Source organism: Macaca thibetana, chromosome 3 (genome assembly GCF_024542745.1).
Source record: "Macaca thibetana thibetana isolate TM-01 chromosome 3, ASM2454274v1, whole genome shotgun sequence".
NCBI classification, from domain to species: domain Eukaryota; kingdom Metazoa; phylum Chordata; class Mammalia; order Primates; family Cercopithecidae; genus Macaca; species Macaca thibetana.
The window spans coordinates 154,763,651-154,787,995 of NC_065580.1; the positions used below are offsets into that span (position 1 = coordinate 154,763,651).

General features: G+C 54.4%; 1 protein-coding gene across 4 annotated transcripts in view; it reads right to left on the minus strand.

Moving 5' to 3' along the window:
• Window positions 1-793: 793 nt before the first annotated feature.
• The window catches only part of ABCG1 (ATP binding cassette subfamily G member 1), a 76,828-nt gene continuing 53,276 nt past the window's right edge, over window positions 794-24,345 (minus strand). For 2 of the 4 annotated variants that reach the window (XM_050785681.1, XM_050785682.1), the window contains exons 4-15: window positions 24,007-24,139; window positions 20,465-20,515; window positions 14,847-14,992; window positions 12,859-12,982; window positions 11,457-11,571; window positions 9,405-9,553; window positions 9,131-9,232; window positions 7,209-7,377; window positions 6,233-6,333; window positions 5,791-5,949; window positions 3,503-3,621; window positions 794-1,874 (exon numbers count right to left, since the gene is read on the minus strand). In XM_050785681.1, coding sequence (XP_050641638.1) covers window positions 1,646-1,874; window positions 3,503-3,621; window positions 5,791-5,949; window positions 6,233-6,333; window positions 7,209-7,377; window positions 9,131-9,232; window positions 9,405-9,553; window positions 11,457-11,571; window positions 12,859-12,982; window positions 14,847-14,992; window positions 20,465-20,515; window positions 24,007-24,139 — 1,597 coding nt within the window. In that variant the 3' untranslated portion in view covers window positions 794-1,645. Of the gene's footprint in view, window positions 1,875-3,502; window positions 3,622-5,790; window positions 5,950-6,232; window positions 6,334-7,208; window positions 7,378-9,130; window positions 9,233-9,368; window positions 9,554-11,456; window positions 11,572-12,858; window positions 12,983-14,846; window positions 14,993-20,464; window positions 20,516-24,006; window positions 24,140-24,345 lie in introns of all 4 variants that reach the window. The other 2 variants (XM_050785679.1, XM_050785680.1) reach the window with 1 other exon arrangement.

The window sequence follows — 24,345 nt, forward strand, 5'->3', positions numbered from 1 at the left end:
TCTTTCAAAGTGGGAAATAAGAGCTTCGGGGACATCACCAAGGAATCCCACGCCCTTTGACCCCTTTGAGCTGGCATGGCCTTGGGCATGATGTACTGTAACTATTTACAGATGAGGAAAAATGTAGCTCAGAAAGGTTCACTGATTTGCCCACAAAAACACAGCCTTTCCATCGGAAGCCCGGATTCTTGGAGAATGATATTCTAGAAGGAGGAAACAACAGCATTTTCCTAAAGATGGACTTCTTTGGCCAGAATCACCTTCTCCGCGTGTAGTCAAACTGCCTCTGAGAGCTGACAAGCACACGGGCAGCCTTGTTATGAATTCAAAGGCCACTTGACCTCCAGATAGGCACCAGTTCCTGCCCTAGTGGGATTTGACCTATGTGATTCAGTCGTAAGAAAGAAGCGGTTTCCAATATGCAAAGTTTACACAAGCCTAACACTGAGGCGGTGATGTGGCTGTGAGATCACAAAAACCAGAGATGAAATCCCCCACCACTCGAAATGCGTTGTTTGATCAAGTTTCAAATGCCTCCACACACTGAAGTCTACTGACTTTGCCCTAAGCCCTTGGATTCTGATGCCATCTTGTTGGCCTCCTCCCCTCTTGCACAGTTAGCCCATCTTTCTCTGCTGGCTGCTCCTGCAGAGACAACCCTCAAAGGTCATGCCTGAATTTCCCTAAGCCCTGCTCTTTCAGGTTCAGTGGAGGTAGCTGAGATGATATAGAAGGAAAGGGATGCTGTTTGTTTGTTTAAATCAACCTAGGCAAAATTAAGGTAGTCAGAAAGTTAGGAAGAAACAAACAATATATTTTGCTTAAAATAAGAAGCACGTGGAAAATAAAAGACTTTGAAAGAGTTGGCCAATGTCTTCTTACAATGTTTTGTATAGCTTTTAAAAATTTCTGCATGGTTCGGTGGAGAGGGTGTCCACGTCTTCCCTCCACCTGGAACCTGCATTCAATACTTCACCAGTGCTGTCTGCGTATGAGACCAGCTACGTGATTCGGTTAAACCCCTTGCCTCTCTAAACAAAGTACGTGATTTACCCCGAATCATTCTTCAGCAAGTACTAAAAAGGTACAGTTTCTTCAAATGAATGCAATTGATCAACTTTTGGCTTGCAAAAATGAGTTCTCATTGGAAAAGAGACACACCTTAGAAAGATGAAACTATGAAAAACAACAGTCAAAAAATGGAATCGCTCCGTGCTCGGCCCCTCTGCCCCGAGACATCTGACTGTGCAGCCATCAGCCGAGAGGTTGCTTGCGGTTCCCCATCCAGGACCCACGGTGCCTGGTACTAAGGAGCAACTGGACTGAGGAAGCCTCTCGTCACCAGCTGTGTTGCAGTTTTAAATTCTGCCCCAGTTGTGGTATTTAAAATTCTGTATGTAAAAAAAAAAAAAAAACCACCGACCTTCCTACATCTTCCTAGTTAAAGCTAGAAAGGGGAATGGAGAGAACCCAACCCAGCTGGGCGGAGCGGCTGCACATGAGACACCCACAAACCCAACGCGGTTCTAGGGGTTGGATCAGAAGAGTCTCTGCATCATCGGTCGGGCACAGGCTTGCCTCCTCGATTCTAGACGTGCCCTCGGCCACAGTGTCTAATCTTCCTCTTTCCTGGCATTCGGGTGTTTTACCTCTCTGCCCGGATTTTGTACCTGAGGACAAAATAGGCAATGAGGCGCAGGGAGATGAAGAAAATCCCGAGTACGATGAAGTCCAGGTACAGCTTGGCGTTTTCCACGTCCAGCTCCCGCAGGATGGCCTCCGACTTCTGGAAGTGGCACGTCTCGTCAATGTCACAGTGCAGATCTTCTCGGTCTAAGCCATAGATGGAGAGGATGACCCCTTCGAACCCATACCTAAGAGGAAAGGCCGGGCATGAGGGAGGACGCTCTCCCAGCCAACCACGCCGTTGGCTGAAGGTCGATGTTGTTCACCCTCCCTGCGATTCCCAGCCTGGCTGTCCTCCCTTCCCAAAGGGCTGCCTTCCCCAGAATACTTCCTCACCGCCCACCATCTTCTTAAGATAAACACGGGCAACAGCTCCACTGTTTTTCTTCCAGTTTTGTTTCTTCCAGGGCCCCGAGCAAAAAACCAAGTTGAATGAACAGTACATATTCATTCACTGGTGAAATGTGCTGAGAAATCTTTTGTTCACTTCCGAGGTTACGTGCTTTCTATCGGTTGGAGGGAATCATGGGCTGGCCAACTTGCAAGGACTTGAGAACATTTATATGAAACATTCCTGCCCCCTCTCTCCCTCTGCTCCAGCCCCGCCCTGTCAGGACAAAAGCACTCATTTTCAGAAGAAAGACGTCGGTTTCTGATTTCGTGGTGTTGGAGCACACACAGATTGTTGAAACTCTGTACAAGGGCTTTGTTTTCATTCTGTTTTCTTGAACAATATACCTGAGTCTGAACTGACATTCTAGAAAAGAAGAGCTTGTTCCAAACTTTGGATCTTTGTGTCACGTGGAACTTCTGCAGCTCGGAAGATGGGTGCTGCCCCTGGTGGGGCCAGTGTGCCAACACCCCGCTCTGCAGAGGGCACGAAACCCTGTAGCTAAGGACCCGAGGCACTGGGCATTCTTGTTCCAAGATATTAGGATGTTTAAAAAGTTGTTTAAAAATGACTTGTTTCCCACCAGATTTCCTTCCTTCCTTCCTTGCTTGCTTCCTTCCTTCCTTCTTTCCTTCCTTCCTTCCTTCCTTTCTTCCCTCCCTCCCTCCCTCCCTCCTTCCTTCCTCCCTCCTTTTCTTTCTTTTCTTTTCTCTCTTTCTTTTCTCTTTCTTTCTTTCTCTTTCTTTGTCTTGCTCTGTCACCTAGGTGCAATGGCACAATGCCAGCTCACTGAAATCTCTGCCTCCCAGGTTCAAGAGATTCTCCCGCCTCAGCCTCCGGAGTAGCTGGAATTACAGTTGCGTGCCACCATGCCTAGTTAATTGTTTTGGGTTTTTAGTGGAGACAGGGTTTTGCCATGTTGGCCAGGCTGGTCTCGAACTCCTGACCTCAAGCTATCTGACTGCCTCGGCCTCCACTTTGGGAGGCCGAGACGGGCGGATCACGAGGTCAAAGTGCTGGGATTACAGACATGAGCCACCACACCCAGCCCCCACCAGATTTCTTATAAAGGTTTTACAATCAGCACTTGTTAGGAGCACTGTTCACTTCGGGGAGGAAGAACGTTTCTAAAAAATGGAAGCGCTTCCACCAAAGGCAGCTCTTGGAAACATCCAGAACACTTGGGCCTGCCATGGCCCTTGGGGTGCGAAGCGCTGGTTTGTGTGGCCTCCTTGTTTAGTGTGTGTGTGTGTTGGCGAGGAGCAGGTGGAACTAGCAGGAAGATGGAAGGAATGGATCCTCAGATGTGTGATCTGTACTCGGCCAGCAGCCCAGAGTGGCTTTTGTGAGCCCCTCACGCCTTTGGAGGAAGTTCTTCCCTCGTCACCCTCGGTCCCCACGCCATGTGTGCCCTGCGCCCGCTACCTGACATAGGAGATGTAGGACATCCACTGCAGGTATGTGGGGATGGTGTCGAAGCTGACGAAGAACCCCGAGAACAGGAGCACTGGGATGGCTGTCACCGGGCCCACGAAGGTGGCCACCTGGAGTTGGGAGCACATGGGACAGATGTAGCAGAACCTGTAGCATGGCCCCCTGCAGAGGAGGCTCGCCCACCCCAGCTTCCCCCGGGGCAGGGCCAGGGCACCTTCTGGGCATGGTAATGAGGGTCCTTAATGGGGCAGAAGGTGCAGCATCCCCGAGGTGTGGGGTCACCATCTCTGAGGATCCCCCAGCTGCCCTGCTGTGACGTGGCAGCCCCAGAGCCTCCTACAGCCCAGGATGAGCTGGGACCCAGTGGATGTGCCCAGGCCAGACAGATGGGGACACACCCTCCTCAACTGGCTGCTGCCTGCTCCTCCACAGCTGTTCCTGGGGGGCTAAGGCCAGTGCCTGGCCCGTGGCAGATGTGTGGTGGGCACCCCCGCAGTCGGGGCCCAGTGGAAGGACTGCAGCCTCCATAGGCAGGATGGATGCCTGCCTGTCGGCCCCTCTGGGAGAGCAGCCCAGAGATGGAACAAACCGCCGTGACTCAGGGTTCACAGTGAGCACAGGTCCAGCCAGGGCGCTGTGAGTGTATGGGGGGTAGGAGGTTGTGTGGAGTGTGTGTGGTGTGTGCAGTGTCTGCTGTGTGGTGTGTGGTGTCTGTAGTGTGTGGTGTGGTGTGTAGTGTGTAGTGTGTGTGTGTGGTGTGGTACGTGGTATGGACTCTGTGATGTGTGTATGTAGCATTTGTGTGTAGTGCGTAGTGTGGTGTGTCTGCAGTGTGCAGTGTGATGTGTGTGTAGTGTGTGGTGTGTAGTATGTAGTATGTAGTGTGTAGTGTGGTGTGTAGTGTGTGGTGTGTGTGTGGGGTGTGGTATGTGGTATGTACTCTGTGGTGTGTGTATGTAGTATTTGTGTGTAGTGCGTAGTGTGGTGTGTCTGCAGTGTGCAGTGTGATGTGTGTGTAGTGTGTGGTGTGTAGTATGTAGTATGTAGTGTGTAGTGTGGTGTGTCTGCAGTATGTAATGTGGTGTGTGTGTATTGTGTGGTGTGTACTGTGTGTGTAGTGTGTGGTGTGGTGTGTGTAGTGTGGTGTGTCTGCAGTGTGCAGTGTGATGTGTGTGTAGTGCGTGGTGTGTAGTATGTAGTATGGAGTGTGTAGTGTGGTGTGTCTGCAGTGTGCAGTGTGATGTGTGTGTAGTGCGTGGTGTGTAGTAGGTAGTATGTAGTGTGTAGTGTGGTGTGTCTGCAGTATGTAATGTGGTGTGTTTGTATTGTGTGGTGTGTACTGTGTGTGTAGTGTGTGGTGTGGTGTGTAGCGTGTCATGTCTGTGTGCATGTGTGCCATGTGTAACCGTGCAGACAGGGGCATCCCAGTCCTGCCCTGATTAGTGACCCCTGCAGAACCTGAGCGCCCTAGGCAGGAGGCCTGGGGGTGGCTGAGCAGGTGCGCTGGGGCTGGCCTTGGGGGACATGGGTTGCTGCAGCTGGTGTGGGCCCAGCACTTTCCTGCCGTGTCATCTTTGGTCCATGGCAACCTTGTGAGCCGGGCTCCGTGGCTATCCTCATCTAGGGTGAGGGCACCCGGGCCCTGGGGGCCAGGCAGCCAGCTCGTGGTGGACTGGAGGTGACCCGGGAATACACTGCACCCAGCATGGGACCTTGGGGGCCTCGAGAGCAGTGCTTTTGTCCAGAAGGACAGGCTCAGGCCGAGTGTCCCGAAGCCACAGAGGTAGAGAACCTGCAGGTGCACATGGGTGGCAGGTCGGGGGACAGGGTGGGCGATGGGAGAAGGAAGGGGCCCATGGAGAGGCCGAGGGTCCCTGCAGAGGCAGCGATGTGTAGGTGTTGAGAGCTTGCCTCCTGAGACAGCTGTGTGACCCCCTGACAAATCACTTTGCCTTCTGGGCCTCAGGGCCCCCCTGTGTAAAATGGGGCCAGCACAGCACCTAAGCGTGGCTGTGCTTGGGGCTACAGCTCAGATTTGGGAAAGGCTGGGAAGGGCGCCCAGCACACAGTCAGCACACGTGAGGCTGCCCGCTCTGTGCACTGTGGAAGCCAGCTGATCCTGACCCCCGACAATGCGGGCCCTTCCTGTGGAAACGACCCCATCTAGGAGGGTCAGGGCAGAAGTAGGGGGAGGGGTGGCAAAGCCCCCTAGCTCAGGCCAAGATGGTGCAGGGAAGCCCAGCCCTCATGGCCTCACTCAGCGCCTCCTGGGCTGGCACCTGCAGGGACGTGGAGGCGGCTCCGATCAGCAGGCCCAGGGACTGTGCCACCAGCGAGGTCATGGTGCCCAGCGCGGCAAACAGCACGAAGCGCACGGCGTCGGATGGCTGCGATGTCATCCAGTACACGATGCTGCAGTAGGCCACTGGGAACATGATCTGGAAACAAGTGCCCATCAGCCTCGGGCTCAGCCGCTTCTCACTACCGCAGGCCAACAGCAAAGCTCCTGGGCAGCCCGCCCTTCCCTGTAGCTCCCACCAGAGCTCCCGACGTCAGGTCCTTCCCCACTCCCCACAGCTCCTGCCAGAGCCCCCACCAGAGCTCCCGATGTCGGGCCACGCCACCCTGCATCCCTGGCAGGCCCTCTTACTCAATATAAAGGGTGTACAGGAGAACTCTTGCCCCCGTTTCCTATTCCAGCCCCTGCCCTGGCTAACACACCTGAAAGGGCACGTCCGCCATGGTCTTGGCTAGGTAGTAGGCCTTCAGGCTGTACCAGTAGTTCAGGTGTTCCCGAAGAAAGACTCCCATCTCCAGGGGAACTAGGAGATAGAAAAGCAAAAAAGAAGGGTCAGCGACCATGCACAGCGAGTCTGTTTAACATCCCAACCGGCGATCTTGAGCTGAGCGGCTCGTAACCCAGCTCTGGCCTAGGGCACTGAGAGACTGAACAAGCAGAGGACGTGTTTTGCTAGCCTGGAAAGCTCGCCACCCATGTGGATAACCTGAAGAGTCATCGGGTGGAGAATCAGGGTGGGGAGCGTGTCTGTGAACACAAAGCATCATCTTAGTGATGAATGCAAGGATTCGTGCCTGGCCTTACTCTTCCTGAGTCGGCCTCTTCTGAAACTCTGCATCAGCGTGGTCCCTTCCCGTGAGCAAGGCTGCAAGCTGCTCTTGGAAATCAGGGGCGGCTTGGGGAGGAGGTACCTAGGGAGGGGCTGTTTATGCTGAAGTTCAGGAGAAGCAGCAGCTGTGTTCACTGTCGCCCAAAGTGACCAAGGGCAGCCTCCTTGTGAACAAACTGGAATTGTGTGGAGATCCATCTAAGAGAGCTTCTCTGCTCCTGAAGTGGGCTGTGCAGAGCTATCTTAACAATTGAACTAGGTAACGCTTAAGTAGTAGACTTGGGGGGCTCCTAATCAGTGAATCTTTGAGAAATCCCCCTCCCATCAGCCTTCCCCCATGCTTAAAAGTCTTCCATTCGGGATTCACTCCTTTGGCTTAAGTATTGTATTTTCTTATCTAACAGCAAATACAATACAACTTGCATCTGTCAACAAAGAAGATGATATTTTAAAAAACAAAAACATTGTGTTTAGAAAACTCATCCGTTGGTCAAGGCATGACCTCAGGCCCCCCATGCTTGGGTAGGAATTGAAAATAAGGAAGAAAGGGTCTGTGGTCTGTCACTCACATGTCAGAACAGTGGGCATGAGGGCCGCGAACATGAGGAACAGCATGGAGAAGAAGAGGAAGCCGGAGTTGCTCAAGACCTTCTTGGCTTCGTTCCCGATCCCCAAGTACAGCAGGCCGATGAGGAGGCCGATCCCAATGTGCGAGGTGATGCGCAGGTGCGTCAGGACCTGGGGGCAGACCCGCGTCTTACCCGGTGCATGTGCAAAGCTGTCCTCAGCCCAGAGAACAACCCAGCTGCGGCCTTTGGAAGCATGGGACCCCGAACTCTGTGACAGCAGTTCTTAGACTTTATCCTCTCTTCTCCTCCAGAAAAACAAGCCAAACCCTAAAGCAACTCACATACACACACACACACACACATATGCACACATGTCAGGCTTTTGTTGTGTTAAAACAGACATAATTACTATCCTTTGTTAAAGATTTTAAAATGGAGAACAAACGGTCTACCCTCAGAAGAGAGGAAAGGTAAAAACAATGGTGAGGGAAAAGTGGCCATATCAGAGGCTCCAAGAACTCTGGCGTGGGCTGCGGTGAGCCCCTCTGTCTTTCAAATTGGGTCCCAGAAGCCATGCCAGGCATTCAGCCGCTCCTAAGCAGGTGGCCAGATTGTCCACTTCTCTGGTGGAACTATGGTTCCCGCGTATTCATCACCTCCTTCCCTATAAGGAATTGTCCAGCCCCCCACCCCAATCCTCATAATTCACAGTGCTTTCCTGAAGGAGAAATGGACTTGCCTACAGCCCTGGTTTCAGGCTTGGCCATGTGACTTGTTTAGGCCAATGGCATGTGAGTGCAAGTGACAATTTGCCACTTCCAACTGGAAGTTTTAAGGGCTGTCATTTGGTTTCTCTCTTGCACTTTTCCTTTGACATGTTGCAGAAAGGCATGTCCAGACAGGAGCTGTCGCAGGATGAGAAGACTTATGGGATAGAGCCATGACACAACCCACTGTTGCCACCCCTAACACAAGCAGGACACAAATATCAGTGGAGGGAGACACGTACATTATGGGAGTGTTTGTTACTGCAGCATTACAGTAAACGCTGACTATTGCAAATGGAAGAAAAGTAATTTGAAAGTTTAGTGGTATGGTTTGGGTCTGTGTCCCCACCCAAATCTCATGTCAAATTGTAATCCCCAATGTTGGAGATGGGGCCTGATTGGATCACGGGGGTGGAATTCTTTGGTTCTGTGCTTGTGACAGTGGGTGAATTATTGTGAGATCTGGATGTTTAAAAGTGTGTAGTGCTCCATTCCCCTTCCCAGGGGAATGCCTGCCCCTCCCCTGCCTTCCACCATGATTGAAAGTTTCCTGAGGCCTCCCGGGCTATGCTTCCTATACAGCCTGCAGAACAATGAGCCAATTAAACCTCTTTTCTTTATAAATTCCCGAGGCTCAGACCTGCCTGCGTTCCTTCCTTCCTGCCTGCCTGCCTTCCTTTCTCCCTCCCTTCCTCCCTTCCTCCCTTCCTCCCTCCTTCCCTCCCTCCCTCCCTTCCTTTCAGATGAGAGTCTGGCTCTGTCACCCAGGCTGGAGTGCAGTGGCGCGTTCTTGGTTCACTGCAACCTTTGCTCCCTGGGTTCAAGCAGTTCTTCTGCTTCAGCCTCCTGAGTAGCAGGGATTACAGGCATGCGCTACCAGGCCCAGCTAATTTTTGTATTTTTAGTAGAGATGGGGTTTCCCCACGTTGGCCAGGCTGGTCTGAACTCCTGGCCCCAAGTGATCCGCCTGCCTTGACCTTCCAAAGTGCTGGGGCTACAGCGTAAGCACTTTGTACAGGCGTAAGCCAGTACACCCGGCCTCAGACATTTCTTTACAGCAATGTGAGAATGAACAAACACATTCCGTCAGGATGAGTCTATGAGAAAATGACACACGACTTCCCTAGCCCTGGGAGAAGATTGGGGCAGCCTTACCGAGTCCCTCATGATGCTGAGGAAGGTCCTCTTGAAGAGGATGCAGAACTGCGTGAGGCAGCTGGCAGAGAAGCTATGGCAGCCTTCCATGGACGAGGAGTCCTGAGGACACACGCAAGAGGGCAACGGGTGAAAGCCAGTCAGAGCCGCTGCTCCTTCTTGCTCGGAAAGAGCTCTCATGCAGCGGTGCACAGTGCCACATGCAGCCTTCCCCAGGGGGCTTCAGGATTTGCATTACCTTTCTCAACCCCTTTAATCGTTTTGTCTGCTTTACCTCTTCAGAGGGCCGGTGCCAAAGAAAAGGGTTCACCTCGGCATCACCCCCGAGGTCTCTCTTGTGGTCGGAGTCACACATGCCCTCCCGAACCGCTCTCACCAGGCGACTGTTCTGATCGCCGTACTCGCCGGATGCAACCTCCATGACTGCAGGAGACACAGACGCCGGGTCAGCCCAGGTTCCAGGAAGGACGGCCCAATCACCCAGATGCGAAAGTCGTTATTCGAGTGGGAATGTTTTAAAGTGATTCCATAGATGCTGCCTGGTGGTGCTAATGGCATGATGTCAAAGTCATTTATCAACAAGCGTGCGGCTCTCAAACCCCCCAGCAAGGCCCTTTATCACGTCAGGAGACTGGAAACGCAAACACACACTGTGCTGTCGGTGGTCTGAGAAGTAATGAGCTCCTGCATCTACCGACTGCTCATCCAGCCGGTACTTACTGAATGCCTGCTCTGGGCCAGCCTCCAAGGTGGAGCTGGGGAGGGGAGCAGAACGAAGGGCTCCTCCTTGAGGGACACCTCCTTGAGGAGCCTGTGGTTTGGCAGGGTGTGATGAGAGCCACAGCAGTTCTACAAGATGGCAGAGAAGGACATGCCCATCGCCGTACGAGTGGCTGGCACCCTGGGGACTTGGAGGTCCTAGGACTCTCCACCTGCACCTCTCAGATCCCGGTGAGTGTCTCCTGCACAGGCTCTCCCCACCTGCTCCTTCCTCCCACATCCCAATCGTCACCTCCCCGCTCTGCCTGCGGACTTGCTCCCCTAAGGTCTGCCTCCACCTCGACTTCCTCTGCAGCCTGCAACTCCTTCCACACTCCCGCGGAGACTGGCCTCCTGCCCTCTGCCTACCTCTGCTTTCTCCCAACCCCTCTGCCCTCTCCTGCCTCCGTGTCCTCCTGTGCGACTCCTCGCCTCCCACTCCAGTAACGTTCTTGCTAAGGCCCAAAGCTCCTCAACGCCCTTCCGTTTTCCGCACTTCCCTCTGGCAGAGCCAGCTACTTGCTTCCTCCCAGCTGGTACGGGGGCCACCACACCCCCTAGATCAAGCCACAGACCAGGACACATTGGCCCTACCAGAAAGTCATCCTCAAGGGTTCTAAATGAGCCCACAGCACTGCCAGGCAACGTTTCCAGACCCCTCTGGTCACCCACACCCGCTACAGTGGGCCACACTCCCCCGCATCTCCCACTCTCTGGTCAGACGACACTGAGGAAATGGAATCCCCAGAACACCTTCATCTCTCCAGGATCTCTCTGCATCCCCATGTGCTGTGTTTCCTCTCCTTCCTGCCCGCCCTTCCCTCCGGGTTCTCACCTCCATGCAGGCTTCACACCTCTCCTCCCTGCCCCACTCAGCAGCATCCGTTACTGACCCGTTCCTGATCTGTTCCTCTCCCTTGTGAGCAAGCGTGAAGCCAGAACCACAGCCCTCCCAGGTCCTGTCCCCCCTTAAACCACACCCCCTGCACCTCTCTCCCTCTCTCCTCTCCATCACAGCCTACTCCTTGTGAGGGAGAGGCGCTTCCCGTGAACAGTGTCTCATGCAACACAATTTGGGAAATAGTGTGGTAGAAAATACGAGTCCTGGGAATTGCACGAATCAAGTATTTTAAAGAAAAATGACAGATTAAGGCTGATGGCTGGAAGGCGAAGGAGGAGGGAAGTCCGCCTGGACCGTCACCATGCAACCTTATTTGAAAAAGGGTCTTTGCAGAGGTAATTAGGATCTTGAGATGAATCATCCTGGACTTAGGGCGGGCCCTGAATCCAATGACTGCTGTCCTCAGGAGAGGAGGCGATTAGGACACAGAGAGAGGAGAGAGGCAGAGATGGGCTGGCCAGATGGTTTTACCTAGAGTCTAGAGGAAAGGGCACCTTTTTTTTTATTTGTTCTTTAACAGTTTTATCACTGGATGACACTTGAGCCATTTGTGGAATAGTCAAGTGGTTTCTGAGTTGGGGGCATCTGCACTTTTTACTAAAAGTGAAACCTACAGAGGAGGAAAATCCCCTTTCTGTCCCCCAAGCTGCTCAGGGCTCCGCTTACCAAAATCTGCTGGGTTGTGGTAGGTTGGGCAGTTCAGACCCAAATCCCTCAAATATGGCACAAGATTGCAGACTTTTCCCCGGTACACACATTGTCCTTGACTCAGGACGTAAAGCTGGAAAAAAGGAAGGAGAGAAAGGGATCAAGCCCTGCCTTCCACAGAAAGCAACCGGAGCTCTCCATCAGTCAATCAGCCACTCAATCAGTCAGCCCAACGCTCAGCCACTTCCTCTCCTGAGAGCTTTGCATCACCCCCAAGGGTCCTATTAACATGTGAAGGGAAAGCCGTGAAAAGCCAGGGAAGAATATCGACGGCCAGGGATGATCTGATTATATTGCTTGCTTTTTATTTTTCATGCTAACCCCCTGCTCAGAAAAAATTTTGGAGCTATACACATTTTATCCCTTTGTGACTATTTTTGCTCAGACTAATATCAAAACTTAAGTTGTTTTTTTGTTGATGTTGTTTTATTTTGTTTTGTTTTGATACAGGGTCTTGCTCTGTTGCCCAGGCTGGAGTGCAGTGGCACGATCTTGGCTCAGTGCAACCTCCACCTCCTGGGCTCGGGTGATCCTCCCACATCAGCCTCCCGAGTAGCTGGGACTGTAGGAATATGCCACCACACCTGGATAATTTTTGTACTTTTTTTTTCTTTTGTAGAGACAGGGTTTTACCATGTTGCTCAGGCTGTTCTTCAACTCCTGAGCTCAAGTGATCCGCCTACCTCAGCCTCCCAAAGTGCGGGGACTACAGGGAAGAGCCACCATGCCTGGCCAAAACCTGAGATTTATAAACCCAATGATACTGTGCAAATGCTGTAACCCGTTATTAATTCTGGAAAACAAGTGTCCCCCCCACCCTTTTTTTTTTTTTTTTTTTTTTTTTTTTTTTGAGACGGAGTCTCGCTCTGTCTCCCAGGCTGGAGTGCGGTGGCTGGATCTCAGCTCACTGCAAGCTCCGCCTCCCAGGTTTACACCATCTCCTGCCTCAGCCTCCTGAGTAGCTGGGACTACAGGCGCCCGCCACCTTGCCCGGCTAGTTTTTTTGTATTTTTTAGTAGAGACGGGGTTTCACCGTGTTAGCCAGGATGATCTCGATCTCCCCCCCCCGCTTTTTAACAGGGGAGGTGATGAAGTTCTACAATGCCGGTGACACGGTGACACCCAGGATCCCATGACCGACCACCAGGACCGAGAGAGGACCCTGCTCAGCAACTTCCACTCCCCACGCCCTTCGCTGCATGTGGTTCCACAAGTCTCACAAAACCTGGCACTTAAACGCTCTCAAAAATGAAGACGCCCCACGAGCTAACAGAAGGCCGAGGGTACCCAGGGTTTGCTGTCATTCGGGCTGACCTGAGTGCAGCGGTGATCTGGTGGGGAGGGCCCGGGGCCCGCGTACCTGGTCGAACAGCTCAAAGAGTTTGGCGCTGGGCTGGTGGATGGTGCAGATGATGGAGCGCCCCCCTTGAGCGAGCCCTTTCATCAGCGAGACCACCTGGAAGCAGGAGGCGCTGTCCAGGCCGCTGCAAGGCAAGGGGCATCGTGAGATGTCCATGGGCGGCAGGAACAAGCACTGCTCCAGGTCCCAGGGGCCCAGGGAGCTCCTGTCCCAGAGGACTTGGCATCAGGGGCCTGTAGCTGCTGCTGCCCTGTCCCAGGCCGGGGCAGCTCTTGCTGTTTGTTTTTTGCTGCTTAGTGTCGGGGCACCCAGTGGGGCTTTGCATGTCATATTTTATTCCTGGCAAGAATGGAGGGACCCCAGCGAGCCTTCCTGCCAGAGTTTAGGACTGGGGGGGTCCCCACTCATCTGGGTGGGGGTGGGGACTTCACAACTGTCCAGGCAGAAGAGAGGTGGGGGTCCCCACTCATCTAGACGGTGGGGGGACTTCACAACTGTCCAAGCAGGACAGAGGTTTGGGGGGTCCCCACTCATCTGGGCAGGGGGGGACTTCACAACTGTCCAGGCAGGACAGAGGTGGGGGGGCCCACTCATCTGGGGATCAGGAGAATTTCACAACTGTCCAGGCACGACAGAGGTGGGGGGGGTCCCCAATCATCTGGGCAGAGGGGACTTCACAACTGTCCAGGCACGACAGAGGTGGGGGGATCCCCAATCATCTGGGCAGAGGGGACTTCACAACTGTCCAGGAAGGCAGCTGTGCCTCAGGTGGTCTAGTGCTCCACAGTCACCACCCCCCCACTCCCCACCTCCCATCTATGGGGCTGGCGATGGGGGTGTCACCCCATAGAAGGCAGCCTTGGTGCAGCCCAGGTGGGCTTTACTCCGGCAGGTAATTCACTGTATAGAAGGGTCCTTGGGGGGACCTCTCTTCTCTCTTCTCTTTTCCTGGCTGCTCACATCTACTCCTGCTCCCATCCCCTCAACTCTGAAGTGACAGGCCCAGGGGACAGTGTGTGCTGGGCAGTCCCCGAGCCCGCCCGTCTCGGAGCATTCAGGGCATTCAGCTTGCAAGATGCTATTCAGGGGTTCACTGTGGTCTGTTTTCCTGAAGTATCTGACAGACACCGTGGGCTGCTGCTGTGCAGGCCCAAGAGAAGAAACAGGTGAGCCTCCCCTCCCGACCCCCAGAAGGTCACTGTCACGTTGCTGTCAAATCTAGCCGGACTTTGGAGAGGTGAGTGAGTGGCAGAAATGAGACAATGGAAAGTCTGGCTTAAGTCATTTCAGGAGCAGCCTCATTCCTGGCCGCCCATCCTCCCCGGGACAACTGAACAGGACACATGCAGGAGTCAGGCGAGCTCAGCCTATGGCCGGGGGCACCAGAGCCAGAACTCCAGAGCAGCAATTCCACAGCGGAGCCCCAAACGTAAAGGGCATCACCCAGGACAGGGGTCAGAGCGCCCGTGGGTATAGAGAGCTGGCGAGCAACCGAGGCAGGATTCTGTCCTGCAGGCATCTCTGAGCCTCTGATGTGCTAAACTGCAGGGCATTTCCAGAACACTCCTGAGGACAGACCGTTTCCCAGGGCGTCCCATGACCTTGGCCTTCACAGTGGCTGAGCCATGAGGAACTTGGTGTCATGGAAAAGACATGCATCGTGAAAGGATGTTCCCCGCTGCCCCGATGACGGGGGACCCCCCCGACCTCTGTCCTGCCTGGACAGTTGTGAAGTTCCTCCCAAAGCCATACCCCCAGGGTCAACACATGCCGTGCAGGCCCGAGCACAGGGGGGTCTCTGAGGGAGGGAGGGAGGGAGGGGGCGTAAGTCAGCTCTTCTACCCGGTGTTCCCAGATGGAAGGAGGAACCGCTGGGTGAGCTCACCCCCTCTGAGGCTACATCAGGATGTCAGGGTCACCTGGAAGAACTGCTGAATAGAGGGGATTGTTCCTGCCCCTGGACATCAGCCCAGATGCTCCTGACTTACCTGGTGGGCTCATCGAAGAACATGACTGGAGGGTTGTTCACCAGCTCCAGCGCAATGGCCAAGCGCTTGCGCTGACCACCTGACAGGCTCCCGGTCCGCGTGTTGGCACAAGACAGCAAGCCCAGCGCTGTCAGTATTTCCTTGACCTGGGGCAACAGAACCAGAGACATTGGGAGCTGCCCGCCAAAGCTCACCACCTCCACGGCCCACGCGGGAAGACCTGACGGCCGCCCTCAGCCTGCTGGACACACGGTGCCCGGTCCACATGGAGGCCGCGGAAGTCGAGCCCACCCCAGGCTGCCCAGTGCCAAGTGGGGCAGGTGCCATTTCCACATCAGCAGTCCTGATGAGGGACAGAGACTGCCCAGAGGCTCTGCACTGCCCAGAGGCTGTGCAACAGTGCTGGGGTCAGACACAAGAGCCTGCGTCCTCATCAGTCATATGGCCTCTGGCACTCTGGCAGGTGCCCAGGGCACGTTCCTCACTGCTAAGCCTAGCCCAGTGCCCCATACGGAGGAGGTGTCCAGTCAGTGGCTGATGAATGGACACATGAGAGGACGCACAATTTCTGGTGGTTTCTGCCCAGAACGAAGGGGAGGGTTGCTGTGACGGTTACTTGAAAGAGTGAATGCAGAGTGCGGGGGTCAGCATGGAGTCCGTTGGGGGGCCAACGTGGAGTGCGCGGGGGGGGGGCAGCGTGGAGTCCACAGTGGGGCAGGGTGGAGTCCACGGGGGGCAGCGTGAAGTCCGCAGGGGCTGTTCCCAGCTCTCCCGTCATCGCTGAGGTAGGCGTTAAGGGCAGGAACACAGTCACACATGCCAGGGCTCTCGGGAAGGGGGACAGAGTCACTTTTGTTCTTGTAAATAGGTTTGACTTGAAAACAAGGTCTCTGAGGTGCCGGGAAGGCAACAACACAGATCTGCAATGCCCCTCAAAGCAGTTATGACCTACGGTAGCCACACCACGGCGTGGGCTCCGGGAAGCAGGCTGCACGCCAAGACATAAGCAGGGCACTGTGCACGGAGCCCTCCCTGTCTGCTCCAGATTATTGATCCTGTATCGACCCAGGGAACACAAAGGTCAGCAGATTTCTGTGCCGGTTTGGTGTTGCTTTCAGCCCCGGCATCGTCTCAGAAGCAGGCCCTGGGTCAGCCACTGCCATCCCTGCCTCTCTACCCTGGGGACAGCCTGCCTGCAGCTCCCTCCAGCATTCACCCAGCCATTGTCCGCACCCCGCCAGGGCAGCCCTATGGTGGCCAGCCCCTGGCGGCCATAGCAAGCGGACCCTACTCCGGCAGCTCCTCTAGGGAGATGAAGTCATCCGAAGGGAGGAAGAACTCACAAGGAAGAAAATTTCCACTCTGAGCTTTTGAATTATTTATGCACGGTCAGTACAAAGTGCAGCTTTGGTGACAGAAAGAACCAGGGCACGGCTGCTGGACAGGCCGGGGCAGGTGGCAGTACAGGGTCAGCTGACCTGGGCTCCAGTCCTGTCCTGAACGTCCTTGCTGATGCCCTCACCCCAGCCCTGGTGCCTACCCTGGATGCCTGGCTCTGAGGGCCGCCAACCCAGAAACGGCTTCTGGGAGGCTGTCTGGAAAAGGCTGGTGTGTGGGGGGCATGCAAGGTGGGCAGGGCCCTCTTCCCGGCCGGCATCGACGGCTGGTCTTCCCGGATGAGGTCTCCAGGTCTTCTGGAACCATTGGGCGACGCTGCCGGCTGACTGAATGGCTCTGGTGCTTCCAGGCTCACTGTGGGGGCCCCACACATGCGGCACGTCTTCTCTCTCTCCACCCTCACGGAGGGGATGCTGGAAGCGGCGGCTGCCATGGGTGCCTTTCCCTCCGCACCCCTGCCCATGAGCTGGGCCCGCCCCACTTTCTCCAGTGTCCTCTCAGGAGTGATGCCACCCAGATGGGCTCTGTTTTAAAGACTAGTCAGAAAGAACTAACAATGATCTCAGTCATTTATACGTTTTTCCGTAACAAACCGACAAAAAAATTGCAAGGCTGCTTGTAGCTCCAGCCCTGCTGGGGTTTCCCAGTGGGCGCTCCAGGGAGGGTCTCGGCAGCCCAGGCTGCTCCTGGAGACCTCACTCCTGAGGAAGTGGCCTTGCTGGAGGGCTCTGGGGGATTGAGGCTGCTTTGCTGAGGATCAAGGAAGGCCGTGAACAACACAGCAAAATTCCACGACCTTCTAGAACATTCCCTTCCATTTTGTTTCCATGAGACACAGAGAACGTCGACCTAGGTGCACACTGGGGGTTGGAGGGAAGTGAGTGAAGCATGAAGTTGCTGCCGTGTTCTGAAGCAATCCTGATGGTGGGCCCGTCAGGGAGGTGTGTACCTGCACCATGGTGGGCCCGTCAGGGAGGCACCTGAACCATGGCTGAGGAACAGCTGGGTCTGCTGGTGAGAAGCATGTGCAGGATGCAGTGTGGCCTCCAGGTCCTGTGGGGAGGGCTCTCTGTGTTGTTCTATCCAGCCGAAGAGGAATCTGAGAACGGCACCAGGGGCTCACTCCTCAGGGATGATTCAGCCATGTGAGTTGATATTTTTGCCCTTATAAACCCAGTTGAAAATAGCTGGAGGCTCTTGTCCGGGCCGTGTCTTAGGCAGGGCCCAGGCACCACGAGGACACACGCCTATGGGTGCCATCTGCCTTTGGGCCTCGTGTAGCTACTCCTGGGAGGCGCCTCCATTCTCCACCGAGATGCCAGCTTGTTCTGGGTCTTCCGGCTCTGGCAGTCCAAGGGCCTGGCTTGCTGTGTCCTTGGCATGGAGCCTGCTGAGCAGCACTCACTGTGCACCCAGCCCTCGGGGAGGGCGACTTTTGCCAGCTATGCCAGAAGAGGCTGGTGGCTGTCACCTTATGCTGCAGGGAAGCAATCCCACAGCTCCTCCCATATGGATCACATGGGCTCCATCGAGCTCATTGACCTTAAAGAATCCATTCAATTCAGGTTGCACTGCCCCAAAAGGCAGGTGGGGCCTGGTTTCCTGTCCCTACGTTATAGGCGAAGATCGGCTCGGGGCACGGCAGGCAGCGGCCCAAGGCCATCCGGTGGGTTCCAGGAGGCCAGGGTGGAGGGCTCCCCTGTGTGCTCAGCTCTGCTTCACCCCAGGGCCTCTCCGTGTTAGCAAGTCTCCCCACCCTCTGCCTCCTGCGTCTGCTCCCCCTGCCTCCGGTGATCCCAGAGACCCTCTCCACCGTCTGCTCTGGCCTTGGGCCTTTGGTTTGGGTCAGCGAGACAGAATTCCCTCTCTCCAGCACCTCCCCCTCCAGAGCTCTTGGCTCCTCCTCCACACTGAGCATCAGTGACCACTTTCGCCGTCACTCCTTGGAGCCCCCACAGCCGCCCCTCAGCTTGCAGGCCAGCGTCTGGAAGGGCCTTCGGGACCGTGATGGAGGGCTATCCGAGGCAAAGAGATTGGATTGTGCTTCCGACACCCTGTGAAAGCAGGGAGGCCGGGGGGTGGGAAGGAGGGCCCCGAGAGGTGGTCCCAGGGGCACTGCTGTCCTCCAGGCTTCGGGAGGAGCAGCTTCCTGAGTCTCCGGATGGAAAAGCCTCTGCTTCGTGGGGCGCTGCACACTCTTGCCGGCCTCTCCTCTTGTCCTGCAGCTGATGGCAAGGAGGGCCCAGGACTGGGGGGTGGCAAAGCTGACCTCAGACAGGGAGAGTGGAGGTGGCCCTGGCTCAAGCCCAGGGCCCTGTTCTGTTGATTTGGGTTCATCTCCCATGGGAGACCGCCAAGACTCAACTGTGACACCTGCTTTTCTCCGTGTTCTTCTGTGTGCCTGGAACTAAGGCTTTCATTTGTTAACGTTCACTGCCGTCTCAGTCAGCATGAGCTGCTGTAACGAAATCTCCCACACCGGGCAGCTTCCACAACAGAAATTCCTGTCTCAATTCTGGAGGCCAAAGTCTGAGATTGAGGGCAGCAGGGCTGGTTCCTGAGGCCCCTCTCCTGGGCTGGCAGATGCCACCTCCTCCCTGTGTCCTCATGGGGTCATCCCTTGGTGTGTGTCTGGGTTCTCTTCTCCTCTTCTTACAAGGACACAGTCAGACTGGACTGAGGCCCACCCATATGACCCCATTTTAACTTCATTACCTCTGTAAAGACCCGATCTTCAAATACAGCCAATTCTGGGTTTCTGGGGTGTAGGCTTTAATGTATCATCTTTTTGGGGGGATTCAGGCCATAACACTCATCTTCCATAACTTGGTATAAGTAACACTCAGGCGTGGGAGGTGGTGTGTGTGTGGGGGGGTGTGTCTATGTTACACTGTTTAGAAAACACTGTCCAGAGAGGGCTCTCGCTTTTCAGCCTAGAAAATAAACTCACAAGGCTGGGTCTTCTGCCCCCATGAAGGGCCAGGAACACCTGTAATTTCCACATTTTCTCTCTTTTGGGCTCTGTTCATCCATTTTCTTCTCAATAGCAGAATAAAAGAATTCCACACAAAATGTTTTCTGTAGCAACAAAGAATTGTTTTCCTTCTCTCAGACACTGGGCTCTTTCTACCTGCACCGGGCATCTCACCCCCAAGCCCTGATGACATGGGCTGAATCCTGAGTTTCGAAGGGCACAGTTGCTGGGGGAGGAGGAGCATTAAGGTTATCCAGCTCTTTTTTCCATACCAAAGTGGTTTACATTTACTTAATATTAGCTATTACAGATGACAGGAGACAGGGAAAGGCTGGAAATAGAATTGCTGTGACTGTTTCTCAGCATGTTTGATTCTATCCCATCAATCACTGCATTTTATACCAGAACACAAAGGGCCATGTCGAGCCATTGGCACTAACCCAGCAAACCCCACTCTCAGCTGCCGGACTGTGGTCCTTTAAGGGTGTTAGGAGAGAAAGATAATCTTATAGAAGGGGGGTTTCCCCAAATTCCATCTCACGCTGAAAATCCCACCAGCACTCGCCACAGTGGAGAGCAGGACAGTGGCTTTCCTGTGGAGGGTGTGTGAGTCTAGGCTGCTCCTTCCTCCGTGTAGCTTTCTACTGCTCCCCCTGGCTCTGCCCACCTGCACCTATCCCTGCTCCCTGGGTTTAGGAAGCCAAAAAAAAAAAAAAAAAAATGGCTAAAGGGATTAGAAAGCCTTCACCATCCTGGAAACATATTTATTTTCTTTTTTAAGAGGCTGGTTAATAACACGTAAGAACTAAATTTCTTCTTGCAAGTGTAGGTGGGTGGAGAGTGGTTATTTTTAAACGAATGACTAACCATCTTCATTGTTACTGTCTTATAAAAAAATCTAATATCGATCATATTAAACACTAAAAGGGGCAGCACTCTTAGTCTAACCCTGAAGCTGGCATCTTCTGGCCCCATGAGTGCCAAGGTTGTTGTCCCTCACGTTACATTCTGACTCCTGCATCTGAGAATCAAAGCCATGAACGTGTGCACCAGATGTGCCTCTTTTGGCCTCTGGCTGCCACAGGCCATAGCATTCCCTGAAATGTCACCTGTCCCACATATGGAAGGCAAGGCAAAAACAAATCAACAAAGAAAAGCCAGTGCCAAAATGCCCCGGCAGGCACACTGTCCACATGCACTTCTTGCACTTTCTGGACCACTTGTGGGCCCCGAACAACCCACTTACCATCTCCCTTCTGCCTTCATCCTTCTCCTGAAGCTTCAGATGTGCCGACACCTGCAGGGGACACGGACAACAGTGTAAAAGCAGAACAGATGGCCACCGGCAGTGTGAGCCTCATGCCCACACTGCAGGCCACGGTACAGCTAGCCAAGATGCAGCTAGCCACAGTGCCACTAGCCACGGTGCAGCTACCCACAGTGCAGCTAGCCACAGTGCAGCTAGTCACAATGCCGCTAGCCACAGTGCAGCTAGTCACAATGCCGCTAGCCACAGTGCAGCTAGACACGGTGCTGCTAGCCACAGTGCCACTAGCCACGGTGCAACTAGCCACAGTGCAGCTAGCTGATCACCATGGAAAACCCAGGAGTTCTTGGCTTCCAATGCCCCCTGCTTTAATAATGGTAGGATCGCAGGAGAGCAGTCCATGTGCTATGCTTCCTGCTGTCTCAGTTGAATTCTCTGCTGTACCCAGGAGAGAAGTCAGATGTGGGCCATTCAGAGGTAAGACAGCCCCAGGCATCAGGGGCTTGGCGACCAGCCTGGGCAGAACCAGTGCTGCGAATTAGGAATTCCACAAACCGCCTGTTAAACTGCTGAGGCTTGAACTTATCCACAGGGAGAGTCTTTACAACACAGGAATTTACGAGGGCGACACACCAGGATGCCGCGTTTTGTTGTGTTTTTTGAGATCCCGTTTGCTAACACAGCACTGGGCTCCTGGCCCCGCTTGGGAAAACCTAGAGTAGATCGTCATTGTGCAGGACTGGCCTTGCTTCCACCCTCCTGCCTCCTGTGGTCATGGGCAAACATGCAGCCTCCGTTTCCTCACAGGCACAATAGTGAGGTGAAGCTCTGTCCACCCCATTAGCTAGCAAAGTTGCTGTGAGGATCAGAGGAGAGGGTGAGATGCAGCGTGGTGGAGGGGGCGGCGGGTGGCAAAGAGGTCTCAGGCCCCAGAGTTGGACCAGGTCAGGCCCACGGTCCTGGGCAGGGCCAGCTGCCTGCCATGTGCCACTGTCTGCCATTTCTCAGTCTGCCTGGTGGTGAGGGTGAAAAGCATAAAAATGCACAACTGTGTCTGATGTGGGATTGGGACTCCGCAACAGGTGGCCAACGTCTCCTCCGTGTGAGACAGGACCTTGAGTGGTAACACGTACCATAGCCTCAAAGTATTTCTCCAGGGCCTCATGAAATTCTCAGAATCAAAATCAAATTGAATTTGATTCTGAAAATAGATCATTTCACAGCAGGTTCAGTGGCGAAGTTGGGAGAAGACAGCGGGAGTCCCTAGTCGCATGTGCGGAGAATACAGCCATTGAGCTGGGGTCCCAGCGAAGAGTCTCGAGCACATGGCCATGGGGTTCACTCAAGAACTCACTGAGAAGCCAAACTCGGGCTACGCAAGATGCAGGAGCTGCTCAGGAATCAATAGAGTGTGCATGGAGCTTGCACTTAAGGCATACATGGAACAGTGAACATTAGGGTCAAGAAAAACTTCAAGGTTGCTTTGCAGCTGTTTGCCAACTCCTCAGAGATCCTCTGTGCCCCACCTGAACGTCCATTTGGAGGCCAGATCAACAGTCAGGGCTCCACGGGGCATACACCACCCAGGGAGGCTGGGCCCAGGGGAATGGCGTCCGCTTACCCACAGAACACACAAGACCAGGGAACGTGATTGGGAACAGTCCCACAGGTTCTCCTCTTCCTGTTTCCCCACAAAGAAGCTTAGGGAGCAGATCATGTGTCTGCAAATGTAACCTGCTTCTCTTTGCTGAGTTAAGAACCCCTTGGTATTGCCCTTCACATGACACGCTGGGCCGCTGCCACCCTCAGACACCATGGGGAGAAAGCTTTGCCCAACCCACGTCAGGGTCTCTCCAGGTGGAAAACGAAGGCGAACCCCCATCTACTGACCAAAGTACAGAGCAGACCAAGCTGAGGATGTCCCCCTAGGGTAGCAGGAGAGACATGAAGGCTGAGGACTCTTTTTTTGCAGCGAACAAGGAGGAAGCAGAAATGTAAACAGTCCCCCACACAAAGCCAGCCACGACTGGCAACTGGAGCTGCACGCTGATTTTCAATCTCCTCTTAATGGGACGATTCTTATGGCTGCCTCTGCTCACAATTAGGTCCATGCAGTATCAGTACAATGAGTTAGGCCTTAAAAAAAAAAAAAATGGTCCCCGCCGGGAGCGGTGGCTCATACCTGTAATCCCAGCACTATGGGAGGCCGAGGTGGGCAGATCACGAGGTCAGGAGTTTAAGACCAGCCTGGCCAACGTAGTGAAACCCCATCTCTACTAAAAATACAAAAATTAGCCGGGCATCGTGGTGGACGCCTGTAGTCCCAGCTACGTGGGAGGCTGAGGCAGGAGAATCACTTGAACCTGGGAGGTGGAGATTGCAGTGAGCCGAGATCGTGCTACTGCATTCCAGCCTGGGTGACAGAGTGAGACTCTGTCTCAAAAAAAAAGGGCCCTGGAAGCCCAGAGGCATGGCACTTGGCTGGGTCATGGTCTGTCCAAGGAGCACAACCAGCTATTCCAGAAACCCAGGCAGAGGATATCCACTGGACACTTCTGTGGCCCCAAGAGGGAAAAGTATTTTTAAACTTCCCCAGATAATGGACTTATCCACAGAAGACATAAGTGAAGACACTATGGGGAGGCTTACTAGGAGTGAAAAGAAACAGTGACCAAGTTGAACTGCTTAGGCACCAACTGTATGCCAGAATTCTACTCCACCTTCCCTGTATTTTTCCTTTCAATATTTACACCAACCCCTTACGGTCTTGCAGATGAGGACACTGAGGCTGTGAGGGTAAAGCAGGTGTACGGCAAGGAAGCCGAGTTGGCAATTAAAGGTGCGCCTTTGGAGGCAGACAGCTCTGGCCACGTGTGGCCATCAGCAGCCGTGTGACCCTGGGCTCCTGGCTTGACTGGGGGAAGCTCCATTTCCCATCCACTTTCTTGGGATGACCTATCTGGTGTGTGTAGAGCTATGCGCTCGGGGCCTGGGACCCAGGAGATGCTTGGCCATTGCTGGTTTCATTTTCCCACCTGGGAGGCAGGTGAGTCAGAGGAATAGACCCTTGGGGTCCTGAGCAAGGCATCAGGTGAGTGGGTGCTTGGGCCAAAGACACAGAACTCAAGGATGGCTGACAGGAAGGAGAATCCCAAGCTCTGGACTGCAGGGGAAATAGGATGGTGGCTGCCCTGGATAGGATCACCCAAGCCAGCCGGGTTAATAACCTTCTGAGAAACTTGACCCCAACCCTGCCAAACAAGGTCCAATGAACTCACAGTCTTGAGGGGTTTTGGGACGACGCTACCTGTCCCAGTAGCAAGTCTGGTGTTAGAACTCCACTAGAGGGAGGGTGCTGATCCCATGCAGGCTGTGTGGCAGAGCCCTTGGGTCCCTCGCAGCTGGGCACTTGGCCAGTGCTGTGTCTAATGTGGGGACTGGGGGCAGGTGGCAGGGGCGGAGCGGGGCGGGGCGGAGCGGGGCGGGCGGGGCGGGGCGGGGCGGGGCGGGGTGGAGCTCACCATCATGGCTTCCTGCACAGTGAGGTGTGGCAGCAGCATGTCATCCTGCATGATGTAGCAGGACACCTTCCGGAAGCAGCGCAGGTCCCGGGGCAGGCCATTGATGAGGACGGCCCCCTTCATGCCCGTCTCCCTGCAGAGCCAAGGACAGGAGAAGCCGTCAGCCGGGCTCCTGCTCCTCCTCCACCTCCCGGGGCAGGAGAGGGCAGCCAGAGAGCGGGGTTGCCTCCCAGCATCTTCCCAGCTGAACCACTGGCCACAGGGACCCCGAGCGGCAGAAAGGGACCGGACCTCGCTAGCACTGCAGCAATCAGGAGGAAGAAATTCCACAGAGAAAGC